Source organism: Neltuma alba, unplaced genomic scaffold (assembly GCF_004799145.2).
Source record: "Neltuma alba isolate B1F8T4 unplaced genomic scaffold, ASM479914v2 tig00012402_pilon, whole genome shotgun sequence".
In the NCBI taxonomy this organism is placed as follows: domain Eukaryota; kingdom Viridiplantae; phylum Streptophyta; class Magnoliopsida; order Fabales; family Fabaceae; genus Neltuma; species Neltuma alba.
In genome coordinates this window covers 330,265-344,503 of record NW_021636895.1, presented here as the reverse complement: position 1 = coordinate 344,503, position 14,239 = coordinate 330,265, and the positions used below count along the sequence as shown (strand labels likewise).

The 14,239-nt window shown below is 37.3% G+C and overlaps 2 protein-coding genes across 4 annotated transcripts; one reads left to right on the top strand and one right to left on the bottom strand.

The window, feature by feature from the left end:
• The first annotated feature begins 230 nt into the window (after positions 1-230).
• On the top strand, positions 231-3,893 carry LOC114726785 (protein REVEILLE 5). 3 transcript variants are annotated; one of them, XM_028913492.1, is made up of 8 exons: positions 231-617; positions 1,510-1,567; positions 1,795-1,918; positions 2,029-2,187; positions 2,288-2,416; positions 2,876-2,985; positions 3,124-3,183; positions 3,318-3,893. In XM_028913492.1, exons 1-8 carry the CDS (start codon positions 388-390, stop codon positions 3,423-3,425), a joined length of 978 nt encoding a protein of 325 aa, XP_028769325.1. In that variant the 5' UTR covers positions 231-387; the 3' UTR covers positions 3,426-3,893. The 3 variants fall into 3 exon arrangements, with proteins under 3 accessions (XP_028769325.1, XP_028769324.1, XP_028769327.1); XM_028913491.1 differs by having other exon boundaries at positions 2,011-2,187; XM_028913494.1 differs by lacking the exon at positions 2,288-2,416 and having other exon boundaries at positions 2,011-2,187.
• Positions 3,894-4,891: 998 nt separating this feature from the next.
• On the bottom strand, positions 4,892-11,841 carry LOC114726731 (uncharacterized). Its single transcript, XM_028913414.1, has 11 exons — positions 10,604-11,841; positions 10,386-10,484; positions 10,003-10,205; positions 9,201-9,394; positions 8,948-9,050; positions 8,482-8,795; positions 7,663-8,055; positions 7,173-7,254; positions 6,844-7,067; positions 5,636-6,788; positions 4,892-5,052 (listed from the first exon to the last, which is right to left on the bottom strand). The coding sequence occupies exons 1-11, from the start codon at positions 10,663-10,665 to the stop codon at positions 4,892-4,894; spliced, it is 2,988 nt and encodes a 995-aa protein (XP_028769247.1). The 5' UTR covers positions 10,666-11,841.
• Positions 11,842-14,239: the final 2,398 nt, after the last annotated feature.

The following is a 14,239-nucleotide window of genomic DNA, read 5'->3' as shown; positions in this document are numbered from 1 at the left end:
AGTATTATTTTACTGTTGCGAAAATTCTTTTTTTTTTGGATGAGAACACAAAAATGAAGCCAAAAAAAGAATACTTGGCATTTTGCGATTGTGTCCATGAAAGTTACCGCAAAAGAGGACCCCAGAAAAAGTGCCACGTGTATGCCAAATTATGCCCCGAGGGTATTGTAGTCCTTTCAGTTTAGATTCTCTATATATACGAAATGAACGGACAGTTTTGGCCTGTGGATTTGAAGTGAAAATTCGTTCCAGGAATTACTTTGTCAGCAGTGTAGGGGAAGCAGTGAGCGGGGCAGAAAGCAGCAACGACCAAACACGAAACGAGGTTGTTGGGGAAAGCACAAACTCCAAAAGGGTTGGCTCGTGTCTTTCTTTGTTTATAGTCTTATGGTGTCCGTGAACCCAAATCCATCTCAAGGTTTTTATTTCTTCGATCCCATGAATACTGGCCTTCCCGGTCTCAATCACACTCTGCCGCCCCCGACGGCGACTCCGGCCGCTGCCAATACGTATTCGGATGATCCGAACAAGAAGATTCGAAAACCGTATACGATTACTAAGTCCAGAGAGAATTGGTCCGAGCAGGAGCACGACAAGTTTCTCGAAGCTCTCCAATTGTAAGTTCTATTTTGTTCTTCTTTTTCTTTGTTCCTCTGTTTGTGCTGTTGAGAGTTTCCTTCTTGTTTATTTTTGTATGTGTTTTTTCTTGGCACGACTTGGAGGAAATTGATAGTTTAGTCCCTAATTTTTTTAAAAATAAATTTGACTGAATTAGTGAGGGAATAAGTTGGTATTGTCTCGTGAATTAATATTTTTGCTTTCTTATTTTTTAATTTTTAGCCTGTGTTCTAGGAACCTTGAATTTTGAATGTTATCCCCGGGGGGATTCTCGAGTCTTCTGAATGATTAGATGCGATGCTCTTGTTTGTTCGTTTTTAAGTTAAGGTTATTAAAATCTTTACTTGTTTTCCCCCATTTCTCGGTTCCTGGGTTTTGGGATTATCCTTCATATTCCAGAGTTTCGAACTTTGATTTGTCAGTGACCTGAGGGTACAAAAATTATACTCCTGGATGAAGAGAGGCCTCTCTCTATATCTCTGCTTCTTGTTATGATTCAAAGAAGTGTAAAATTAGTTTCATTTTTTATTTAGGTGAACTCTGGCAGGTTGAACAATGACAGATTAACTTCCCGTATGAGGTTAAGATCGTCATAAGAGTACACTTAAGCATTAGTAGTTATCAGCAGTTCAAAGTAACTGAAACAAAGGGAAAGTCAAAAGAAGCATCCTCATATAGATTAAGTCGAGGAATTACTGTTTGGGACCTATAAATAATTCAGTATAGAGTCATTGACATAATTTAATCTGTTCAGTGTCTTCCTTATGAATTATCCTTCGTTTCTCATAAGTTGCGCCAAACATTTGCCTCTTGGGCCAATAATTGTATCGTATGTACTTCTTTGTTTTGCTTGATTGCTTATGTATGCTTCTTTCTCTTGATTGGCGTCAGATTTGATCGTGATTGGAAGAAGATTGAAGCATTTGTTGGGTCAAAAACTGTTATCCAGGTAATCAGACTTTTCTGGTTTCTGTAGAACTTTTAGATATGTGTGTGTGTGTGTGTAAAACATCTCTGCATTATTCAATGTTAATTTCTACAAATTGATCATTTTAGTATTTCTTACCTGGTCCTCTAGGTATTCCACCTTCATCTTTGAAAGAACTTCTGTTTTTCGGCCACAGACCTTTGAAAGAACTTAAGAATTCAATATATGCTCCATTTTGCTGTTGGCAGATAAGAAGTCATGCGCAGAAGTATTTTCTAAAAGTTCAGAAGAATGGGACTAGCGAACATGTACCTCCTCCCCGGCCGAAGAGAAAAGCTGCTCATCCTTATCCACAAAAGGCCCCTAAAAATGGTTAGCATAGTGACAGCATTCACATATTTCTATTTTTAGGTTAATACATTAGTTTTTGAATAACTGTTCATTTTTCCTTTGCCATTTATTAGCTGCATTGGTATCTCAAGGTACCGGACCAATGCAATCTTCATCTGTTTTTGCGGAGCCTGCATACATTTATAGGCCAGATTTGTCATCCGTGCTTGGAACACCTGTTACCAGTGTGCCTTTGTCATCCTGGAATTGTGATGCTATGCCGCCCGTCAGCATGCCACAAGTGGCTAAAGGTTTTTTGTTTTGTTTGTCCATCACTCAATAATTCCTTTTTATTGTTTCCGAGTACTCTATGAGGCACATCATATACTAACTGAGTAAATTGTTTGTCAGATGATATAGGATTAGCTGGACAAGCTGTTCCTCGTAATTGTTGCTATAGCAGTAGTAATGAGAGCGCTCCTGGAGTTTGGCCTAATAATAAATGTACAGATCAAGTGGACCAAGGCAAGCTGATAAGTGGTCAGTCTACTTTCAGTTAGTTTAGTGAAAAATCTTGAGTGATATAATGGGCTTGTTCAATTCATGAATGGCATATCAAGGATAGCAAGAATTGAATGAACAAAGTCAAGAACAGTTGCTCTAGGTCATTCATTTCGCGTGTGACTTGATTAGACAAGTCAATACATGCCGATCTTGGTCTACATTCAAGCTTACTAGCTTAGCCTAATTAGCTTGTCTGAATGAGTTGAACCAGAATTATTGTTGTTTTTCTGATTATGCCCTTATAAAATCTGAACCAGAGATGTTTTTAGCTTTGTATGTTTGTGCGTTCAAGATTTTGGTGCTTCTTGCAGCATATTTTTCTTAATAGCATTAGGTCCATAATGCTATGGTGTGCTAGGTATAACCGTTATTGTGGTTGTTGATGATCTGTTTTATAAGTATACTCACAACCTTTGTATCATCTGCCCCATGCAGTAATGCCAGATTTTGCGCAAATCTATAGGTTCATCGGTAGTGTGTTTGATCCAAATGCAACTGATCATCTACAGAGACTGAAAAAGATGGACCCAATAAATGTGGAAACAGTAAGTAGTTCCATGCCATTCTTCTTTTTCTTTTATCAAGAGAGTGAGGGTCCAAAATTTATAAATTATTAGGCTATGTTTGAACAGGATTTGAATTTATAATCGGCCACCTTGAACTGACATGGTGCTTTTCTGCAGGTATTGTTGTTGATGAGAAACCTCTCCATCAATTTAACGAGTCCTAAGTTTAAGGATCATGTAAGTTTCATTCCCAATGTATAAATTATAAATGTATATAGATTGGTGCTAGTAGTAAGATTAGTGCCTCATAACTTATTTGCGCGTCTCAATTCCTTACATTTTTCTGACAAACTTATATAAAAATTATGCAGCAGAAATTGCTTTCGTCGTATGATGTTGACCTGAGGAAGGCGAAGACTGGTAGTCTCTACAATGATCCCCTGACCAACAAATCCGAAAGTGCTGTTCTGTCTGCTTAGAGGATGCGTCACCAGTGTCAGTGGTTCCTCCTGACCAGAGGTTTTAGATTTTTTCAAAGTGCAATGGCATTTTCTCTTCCTAGCCGGTTTAGCAGTTTAGGGTTTACCCGCAAAAAGGGAACAGCCGGCTTTTGCTGACAAGAGATATAGGATTTAGATGCTTATACGTGTATATATAAACAAACGTTGCATATAGTTATAGTGAGTTTTTGTTGGTGGTAGGAAGAGTTTGAGTAGTGTTCTGTGGCGGGCATTGTGGATAGGTGATGAACTTGATAATATGGTTGCCCTCTGATGTTATAGCCACTGTTAGAGGCTTATACCGTATAGTCTGTTGAGTGAGCTTTTGTGTGCTATGTTGCTGAGGATTTTCACGAGTGCTTGCGTGTTGTGTATGAAATACGAGCGAGTAAGACACTGATTTATACCTAGTTTCCATGCAATGATTACTATCTCTTTTTCCTTCAATAAAATGTACTTGTGCAACTGTGGGAAATCATCCACAAATTAAAACCTTCAACAAGAAGCTTTATAAGTTATCTCACTGCAGCTGGGACCGGTAATATGAATCATATGGTATTGCTATACTCCACCAATTACCTCTTGGTTCTTGAAGAAACCGAGTGGTGATGTGGTTTTATAGGGCCCAAGCACAATTATGTATACTATTTTTCGAGTAGTTTTATTTCATTCTAAACCGTGCAACTTTCAAGTTGTCATAAAGTTTTACAGTTAAATTGTCACCCCAACCAAAAAAAAAAAATTTACAGTTAAAAGGCATGTGATGCTACAATTAGCTAAATCAATGAAGTCATGACAAAAGTATATCATTGAAGGCTAAATTCGAAAGTTGAGAAAATAAAAATTCTGATCCTCAAACGGGCATTTTAATCCCTATGTTATAGTTGGCTGGCCCAAAAAAAAATCCCTACGTTTTAGCTAGTTTTAAAATATTCTTAGTTTTGAAGTATTTATAAATTTTATCCTTGTAATTGTTATTCAGCATTAACCGATTATTTATGTGCTAATTATAGAAACAGTTTCTTGGTTGCCTAAGCCAATCTCTTCCTCAGAATAAAGGTTACACTTGCATCATATTTTAAATGCAAACCATCTCTATGAATATGAATCATAGAAATTCAAATGCACTCCTCCCAAGAAACAGTTAAAAAAATTATTCTAACTTAAACCTACCATTATTCAAAACTGAATTAGCAATATCGATTTTCAAATAATCTTGTCCAACAAAATTATAATTCAGAAAGAGTTCGATTATAAACGTCAGCAACATGGTTAAAAGGGGGGAAAGAAATTTATTCATTCCAAAGAAAGGATAGATCAAGGCAATTCAGTAAGCCCGCCCAATTTTTGGTGGTAAAAAAAAAACAAAAAGGAAACCACGAAAACATAGGGCAAGAGTTGCACATGCGCACAAAAGAAGTATATACATCTACGATGAGAATACACTATCTATACCCAAAACCCAGGTCCAGCTCTTGGCCATACATTCCCTGGCTCTGTCCACCAGAAAACGGGTGGTGCACCGGCGGCTTTGAATTCTGCCTCATTTCCATCTCAAAAAGTCTCTGTAATGCCTCCGGGTGATTTCGTCCACCACCATCAGGAGCTAAAGCAAGCAGTCAAAACGAAAAGTAAGGAGCTGAGTGATTTCGAACAAATTCTGAGATTATCACATCAGATTTTTTTAAAGGGAAAATCATTTTTAAGAAATTCTAACCGTTCAAAAATAATATACAAAACGCGGAATCATCACAAATTGATTACAAGCAAGACGCACCAACTTAATCTAGCCAGTGGCCCTGCTCCACCAACTCATTACCCATCATGGCCAGAAATAAATTAAAGCTTATTCAGTAACAACAGGGTAACAAACATTACAAATGACCAACGACGCACTGCACTCACATCCCATGCAATCTTAGGTTAAAAGGGTGATTTGACTATAAAGCTTTCGTCCTTTTTATTGCAAGACAGAAGTAAAACTAACTGTGAGCTGATATCAGGTCTGCAACAGAACTTAGATATGCATGTGAATTATTTTTATGAAGCATCAATTTCCAATCAATTTGCTCATTGGGAGAGCCTCAATATTTTAAAATCAGCCAAATAACTCAGTGGTCTGCGAATATTTTGGCTTTTAAGTTAACTACAATGATATGCAGCAGACAAGCATGATGTAAATGTTTTACCTGCCATTGACATCCCGGGTCCACCAAAATGTTGCTGGTGACCACTAAACGGGAAGCCCTGCATAGCATGCGACTCCTGCATGAAACCAGGCAATGGATTGCTGGGATGAGCAGGTGGTGAGACGCCCAATGGGAACCCTTGTAACATGCTAGGCGGAGGAAGATTCCTCGGCATTTGCATCTGCTGTAACACAGAAGGATGAGCAGCATGGTTGAACCCAGTTAGCCCGCTACTAGGTTGATGGAAAGGAGGACGAAGCATGTTTCTTGGAATCTGATGGTTTGGAGGAGCGTCATGGTGAACCATGCGCTCTGGTGTCATCATTTTCATATGAGAACTAATATGAGGAAGTTGAGAATCCAACTGGTTGAACATTGGACCCATTTGATTTAACTGAGAGGGATGGAGCTGTGGAGATTTATGGACATTAACATTCTGATAGGGAATTCCAGGTTCCCTTGTATCGTAAGGACTATGAGGATATGCCGGACCTTGATTTCCGATAACAGGATATTGATCTCTAAATGCAGGACCCAGAGCTGCCAGTTTTCCGGCAATGTCAACTGGTATGTCTTGGGACAACTCATTTTTAGCTGAATTACCAGCAGATAAAATTTTTTGGAGGGGATCACCAACTGCCATCAAATTATCTTCTTCTGGAAGGCAGATATCAGTAGGCCTGTTAAAACCACCAGTCTTGGAAAGATCACCTTGAAGTCGTGATGAATTACCATCTCCCTGAAAATCAACAAACCCAGACAACTGCTCTTCAAATCTACTACTAGGTTTGAGTTGATGAATTTTTTCTGATGGCAGCACGCCACTTCCTTGCCTGTTCAATGCAACTTCACCTTTAGGAGGGAGGCCATTGTCTGAGACTGGGAAAGGAAATTGAAGAGTTTCAGAAACATCAGACCCAGAAGATCCAACTAAAGCACTCTGAATGGATAACGGTGCTCCAACTGACTGCAACTCCTTCATAAAAGCTGTTCCAAAAAGTGTTTCCAGGGTCAAACTCTTTGAAGAATCAGGAGCATCAGTATTTGCCTCTCCTAAATTATTAGACACATTACTCGTGATGGCTCCTTCAATGTTATGTGCTTGGTCTGCAGAATCCATATTTGGAGTAGAATTTGGTTCCATGTCTTCCAGCTTTGATGCATGATGTTGACCTCAATCTTTGTCAAAATCTTGCATAGAAATGAACTGTAGAATGGTCAGAACTGCTGGAACAATCAGGTTGCTCCATTAAGCCAACAGTAGTATAGGCTACACTACCACTTGCAGGATCTGCATTTGGGAAAGGAAAATCAGGTGCTCTGTGCTGTGGTGTCTTTGTAAAAGGAACTCGCAATGCACCTTTTTCACCCCCAACAATCAGTGAAAGCAAGTCATTTGACCTATGTGTGGATTCTTCCACTGGCTTCTTTTCTGCAGATAAGTAAGAGAAGAATGAATATAACAATCCGAGTCACAAAGTGTAGCTTAAAATTGAAAAGCATCCAATTATTGAAGGCTAAATCACAATGAAAGTACCTTCTTCCATAAACCAATGTGCAAACTTGGAAGACTGGGATGCATGAGGACTCCATGTTTCATCTGCTTTGTGATCAGGCAGCTGTACGACCAGTTGTATAAACAGTCAAATTCAAAGAAGAAACAATGTTAAAGAAAGGCAAGAAATATAACATTTATCCAATCAACTCCATATCCCGGCACCACTGTCCACATTCAAAAGATATCTTCCACTTGTGGGTTCCAAGACATTTGAATCCCTAAGGAAGGGCTTGAGGGAAAAAAACCAAAGGCAGACAATCCAATGATTAGTTGATTTCTGGATTGGCATCATTTTGCACTACACGTCAAGAGACTATTCTATCACCATGCCAAAACCAAAGAGAAAAAATTTAAAAATTATGGAACCTTGGATTCAGATTCAAACTCAAAATACTTACTAAAAAACTCAGCAACCAATTACATAACAATATTGATAAAGGATTTCAACGAGTTCCACTAATAAACGTACCTCAGCATTCATTACGTTGCTACTATTTAATGTTAACACATTGCCAAAAAGCTTGTCCAGGACAGAATTTGAATCATCCTGATTTAAAGTTCTGGAGGTCTCAGTATTAAGTTGAATAACTTCCCTGTCATCTGATGCTTCTAAGGCTTCAGAAAGAACAGACTTCTTCCTCAACTGATAACCTTTTCCCATCTTTACGTCTGGAGCATCCACAGCTGATGATGAATTTAGAATCTTTTCTTTCTCGTTGTTAAGTGACACATTTAGACTTGCACTTCCCTGATGTTGCTGATCCATATCTAATTTCTTGGTTGAAGACTTAACTTCAGCATTATCAGAATTGACATTTAATACTTGATTACCTTTGGCATCCCCGACTTCAGGTTGTCCAACCTACCAAAGTACCAGAAGAATGAAGAATGTGTTAAAGAAGAACCCACAAATCAGAATAAATAGAAGTAAACCTAAGGAAATTCATATTCTAAAAATCAAAATTTGATAACGAGTTATTAGGCATTCAGGAAAAGGATGGGACTTGGTATTTTATTATCCAATAGTCAATGACAATTAGTTACAGGGTATCTTCAAGGCGAAAAGCAATGGAATCTTTAATAATGATGTAGAAACTATAAGGCAAGCCATAAAGATACTCTAACTAAATTCATCACAGGTGATAGCAGCAATTATTACCAGAACTTCAGAAGTAAAGCCACAAGTTACTTAAAGTTTAGTTCAAAATGTTATACATACACTGTTATGAATAAATAACCACATATGAACCATGCATAAGATAGTAGGTTAAAGGAACAAACGGCTAACCTCCGTTGCGTCAGTGTTTGCTGATGTTTTTGATGCCAAATTTCTCTCCAAAACTGAGCTCTTGAAACCAGGGGGTACAAGTGGTCTTGTCGCTGTAGGAGCGTGCACAAGTAAAGAAGACTTCTCAAAATCATTGCTTAAAGCTGACAGAGCCACAGGAGGTTCCACTGACTCATTGCTTCTACCAATTAGTCTTTTCTCGTTATCATCTAGGAGTGAAGTAATGTCAAATTCATCTTTATTCTTGTCCAGGCCCAACTTCTGCTTTTCTTGGAAAGCTTTCTGCTGTTCCTTTCTCATCAATTCAAAAGAAGCTGGAAACCAAGTTACCAACCACTTAATTCAATGTTATAAGAGGTTAACTTCATAATGGCCAGAATAGAGGTAAACGTTACAAGACTTCTTAAAGCCAAGAAAAAGAGAGCAGTTACCACTTCTCCAGCCAAAAAGAAAAGAAAAAGGTTACCTTTTCTTTTTCTCTCCTCTTCTACCCTGTCCTCACTGGTATACTCAGAAGAACCAAAAGTTTCATCATTATACAAGTCACTGTCCCTACGTGAGTGAGGTGCCTGGAAAACATTAGACAAGAAACATACACGGAGTCAAAGTAAATCAAGTTATTTGCAATTACAATCCGTTCAATTGTTTCAAAATTATCATTGAATTTGGTAAAGGTAACATAATTAACCAACACAGCCAACACAGATATAACAATTAACCTTATAAGGGCGAGGAGGATGATATGGCTCATTTGAGCGGTTTAGTTGGTGGGGGTCATTAGCTCGAAACTTTGAACCAGACAATCCAGGCGCATATCCTGGTGGTCTTGAAAAAGTACCACTACCCAGAAGTCCGTCATGTTCAGGACCTTGCCAAGACCTCCGAGATTGGCTGCCAAAACGTCTTCCAGAATCTGCAGATTGATAAGACTTATCAGTGGGATCGAGATAAGACTTAAAGAGCAATTTCTGGTTCCATAAACAGCATTTCAATGTCACAATTTTGCAGACTAAGGAAACGTAAAGGAGTACATGACATATAAGAAGCTTGAACGAAGGATGAACGAAAAATGAATCCAGCATTCGATACAGCACCCAATTGATTTTCTTACATAGAGGGGATAAAAAGAACACTCGCTGAACTTGTACGCAAGGTCATAGCAGAATGGAATGACAAGCAAAACCCTTAGGAACTGGCACAATCAAAATATCAAACTAGTTCAGTTAAGATCATATGCCAACATCAGTATTTATTATGTTTTCTCCATTCTTTCTTGGAAGGGTGATTTCTTAGCAAAACTTTTCAAAAACTGAAATAAGCAAACATTTTATATTACAAGTTCCACAGCTGGGCATTTAAGAAAGGTTCAGGCAAACTTTCGAAATCTAAAAGCCACAAAGTCATCAGCAATCAAAAATCAAAAATTAAATACAAAAAAATCACGTGTCTGTTTAAATGGTTAGAAAGCAATTGATTTTATTCAAAAATGGGGAAACACTGTTGAAGCAGTTTAAACCACACCTGCATCCCATTCAGATTGAGAGTCACTATCTCTATCAGACCGTCCAGAAGAACGAGATTCCCATCTTCCATGAACTCCTCGTGAATAGCTATTCATATCTCCTCTAGTGGGAGGGGATGAACCATATTCGTGACGCCTGAAATTATGATTTGACAAACCTCCAGTTTCTCTCTGTCGTTCCAGGGAAGCATCTTCGAATTCACTGGGCCCATTAAAGGACACAAGCTGATATTAAAAGCAAGACATAACACAGCAATGGGATAGTAGAAATTGAAAAGGATGGAAGATAGTTGGGGGAAAAATAAAATAAAATGAGGTCTCCAGCATCTTATTATTCTTTTCCTTCCACCAAAATCGGATGTTATCGTATAGGATAATTTACCTTAGAATTGATGGGTCAAATCCATTGGGCAACTCTCTGCAAATATCCAATTTACTCAACGATAATAAGAATTCTCTTGTATACGAGATTTTCGACTTCCTGAATCACCATAAAATAAATTCTTAGACATGCGTATCAATTTGATGAAGATGCTTGGGTTTTTTTTTGGGGGGGGGGGGAAGAGAGAGGGAGAGTTGGAAGACAAGAAAGAAGCTTACTTCTGCAATTCATGATGAGTTGACTGATCGCAGAAGCTTTTCTCTTCGTTTTCTAAGCTCATTTTTAAACGCTCGACTGAAGAACTTTGCTAACTAAAGTAGATGAAAACCCAGATATCAACCAGAAAAAGAACCGCTATCACTTATGTGGCTCGGTTATACAAGCTCATCCTCTAAATTCAGCTCCACGAAAAAAAATGTCAGCAGCCAAAACGCCTCCTAAGTCCACAAGGGACTAAGGAATAAATTTAATGAATGCTCTGCTACTCCCAACACGTAACCCAGTAAAGGATACAGATAAAACCAAATCATTTAGTGCAAGCAGAAGGCCAATCCCTGCTTATCCACCGCCCTCACTAAAACCTCGTCCATCGAAGTTATCAAATCTACTCTAGAACCTATCTCAAAGCAATATCCAACTCATTCAACAAGGCCCGTCGCCGCCGAAAATTCAAAACCGTCAAAACTCCATTGTCGACATAAACTGTCCAGTGCCCAGCAGCTAGCAAAGTCCTCCTTCAGTATAATTCGCGACAGTGACGTATAGGTATGTACATATCACAGCCCGTTAAACAAATCAGAATCCATGCTTGCAACTTGCAAGATACAGGAGAAATGATTATATAATACGTGTAGGAAAGACGAAATTAAGCTTCAACTAGAACGAAATACACCAGAATTAGAGGGAGCTTCGTTCTAATCTAACAGGAGATCCTCCATGGATGGAAACTAGGGTTTTTGCTCACAGATGAAGAACTACCTGGATCGAAGACAAGAGAGAAAGAGAGAATAAATCAGTAAAATTCGTGGAAAGGGCGTAGATGGTACATGTAGCAGCCCGTTAAACAGCTTGCAACTTGCAAGATACAGGAGAAATGATTATATACTCGGTGAGGAAAAGACACGAAATTCAGCTCCCACCGAATCCAAATAAGAACAGAATTAAGAGGAGCTTTGTTCTAATCTAACAGGAGATCCTCCTTGAAATGACAATTAGGGTTTTTGTTCACAGACGACAAACTACCTGGATCGAAGACGAGGGAAAGAGAGAATCAATCACGAGAACATGGTGTATAAAGGTGAAAAATTTTGCGATTATTCGGGCTCTTTCTGCTTCTTTCTTCGATCGATCGGGGAGAGAGGTTCTCAGGGGTCAAAAAACAGATTTGAAGGGAAAGGTTCAGAGAGGAGCCTGACTAGGGGTCTCTCTTCTTCCTATGGCGGAAATGACGTTATTCACCTTCTCTTCCATTTCACGATCAAAGGGTAAATATCCATTTTCAACTGCTAAATGACACTAACATAATACCATTATACATTATATAATTGTATAATTATCACAAATGATATTCGTTTTTTAATAATCAGGCGCAAATGATTCCTTCTGGATCATCTTCAAGGCCCTGGGGGGGGGGGGGAACAGTCTCCGGTCTTAAACTTTCCCAGATTATTCTGATCAATAAAGTTTTTAAGTGGAAATTTTTTCCTAATTTTTAAAAACATTTTTCTGACAAAAAATGTGCAGAGTAATATTTTTTATTTTAATACAATTTAAACCCACCCACACAAACATGTTAATGCCAAGTTAGAATATCAAACCTCATCCAACTGTAGAATAATATACTCCTGCACCCTTTTGACAAGGTAACTGGACACTTAATTTTGTTTGAATCTACTTATTTAAGCGTTTATAAGTAAGATTTTATATTAGTCGAGACAAGAATTTTCTTCATATACTTATTTAGTATCTTGTAAAGGCTTATTTGGATTCATGATCAGTAAATACATTCGTACAAATCAAGACAAAACTATTGATAAATTATTTATAAGTCATTTTAATTAAGCCCTAAATCAAGATTGGAAATCAAATAAGCAATGGTATGTTGGTTAAAAAGGTAAACAGAAAGCATAGTTAGGGGGGGGGGAAGGTAAACAAAAACAACTATGTTAGTTATCTGTTGTGTTATTCATTTTAGATTTTAGATATCTGTCCCATGCTAGCCTAATAGGGAAATTTGCTCCCTTGCTCTCTGAGGATCAAAGGCACGAATCTAGCCTAGGGAGAATATAGACAGAACATTTTAATTATTAATATGTTTTTATTTTCAAAAACATTTTTCTGTTACACATAAATATTGTCAGATACTAAATATATGTATTTTTTTTAATAGGAATTTGAACATTAATTTGTCAATCTCGTTCCGCTTCCACGAGACCATAATTTAATTCCCATCTACAGTTACCGCCCTTCCTCGCTGTCAACTTCCAAGCTGTGGGCTATAAATTTGGACTGCTTTTAACAGCCCCAAAAACAAGGTTGGGCCGCTTTGCCTATTAAAAAACAGTGGTTAGTAAACATCTCTAAATTATTAAATATTTTATCGACTTGTATAAAAAAAAAATTAAAAACCGACCAACCTAACTCTGTAAGAAAGGTCCGCTGCGAAATTGTGATTGGCCCAAAAGAATTAAGAAAACACAAAGAAAAGCCTTTTTGATCGTTTTAATGAGTTTTGTTTTTCAGATTTGGGCTTGTTTGACTGATGAGTACGGGTTTTCTCAACTTAGGAATAGGATACTCTTTATTGAATAATCTGGAAGAAAAAACCCAGGACTCTCTTTTTAATGTTGATTTCTCTTTTAAAGTAACTATCCTTTTAAATAATATGCAAAACTTAAAAAATTAAATAACTACATAAAAAAACTGGAAAGGCATGACTAGATTAAATGAAAATAATTCAATACTTATTCAGTTCTGAATGTAAGACTGATTTTATACTGTAATTTACGCTATAGAATAGGTCTTATATTTAAAACCGAGAAAATATTATTTTATATATACCAAACACACTTTTTAACCTCCTTTTTACTCTCATTTTCATTCCCCTCTAAAACTCTTACAGGACGCCATACATAAATTATAGAGTATAAACTATCCATTTAAATGAGCGTCAAACGCATCTGTGTGTTATTATGCTCGTTAGATCACAGCTCTCGTGAATCGTAATTAAACTCACATAGAAAGCGATGTTTATTATTTTATGATTTACAATTAACTTCATTTGCTTATAAATACTAGTGACACCCACACGTATACATATTTATGAGTGTTCAAGAACATTTGAGGGTTTTCATAACAAGAAAGTAAACAAAATTTGGTTGCAGTTATAATAAGTAAATACTTTTCACCAAAAAAAATATTAATACTCATTAGTGGGTCATGTTCTCAGCATTATGCAAATGGAGAGCCATACCACTACTTTAATCCTTACTTGACATTTATTCTGAAGTCTTAACATAAAAGGAACCCCAAAAAAGTGTCATCCCTAGTGCCAGAGTCACAACGCGTAGTGGCTTGGCTTCCATCATCTAAAATGATCCGTTTTGCCGCTAATTCTTGCCACTTTCATTTCATTGGGAGAGAATTACAATAAGATTTGAAAAACAATAATGACTAAAAAACCTCAATAACAATCTAAATAATCTGGAATAATAAGTTTCAGAGTAAAAAATAAAAATTTGTGAGACTTATTTTGTGATTATTTTCTTTCTTAATACCTCATTGTAATTCTCCATTTTATTTTAAAAGCTAGCATGAAAAAAACATGTTTGTAAATACAAAATACACTATATTTT

What these genes read in the sequence shown, in the direction of transcription:
- LOC114726785 (XM_028913491.1), top strand. Translation starts at nt 388, where the DNA reads ATGGTGTCCGTGAACCCAAATCCATCTCAAGGTTTTTATTTCTTCGAT. An exon ending in CATGCCACAAGTGGCTAAAG is followed by an intron (nt 2,188 to 2,287) that starts GTTTTTTGTTTT and finishes ATTGTTTGTCAG; the next exon opens with ATGATATAGGATTAGCTGGA. An exon ending in ACCCAATAAATGTGGAAACA is followed by an intron (nt 2,986 to 3,123) that starts GTAAGTAGTTCC and finishes GCTTTTCTGCAG; the next exon opens with GTATTGTTGTTGATGAGAAA.
- LOC114726731 (XM_028913414.1), bottom strand. Translation starts at nt 10,665, where the DNA reads ATGAGCTTAGAAAACGAAGAGAAAAGCTTCTGCGATCAGTCAACTCAT. An exon ending in ATCCTCCTCGCCCTTATAAG is followed by an intron (nt 9,051 to 9,200) that starts GTTAATTGTTAT and finishes AATGTTTTCCAG; the next exon opens with GCACCTCACTCACGTAGGGA. An exon ending in GCAACGTAATGAATGCTGAG is followed by an intron (nt 7,255 to 7,662) that starts GTACGTTTATTA and finishes CTGGTCGTACAG; the next exon opens with CTGCCTGATCACAAAGCAGA.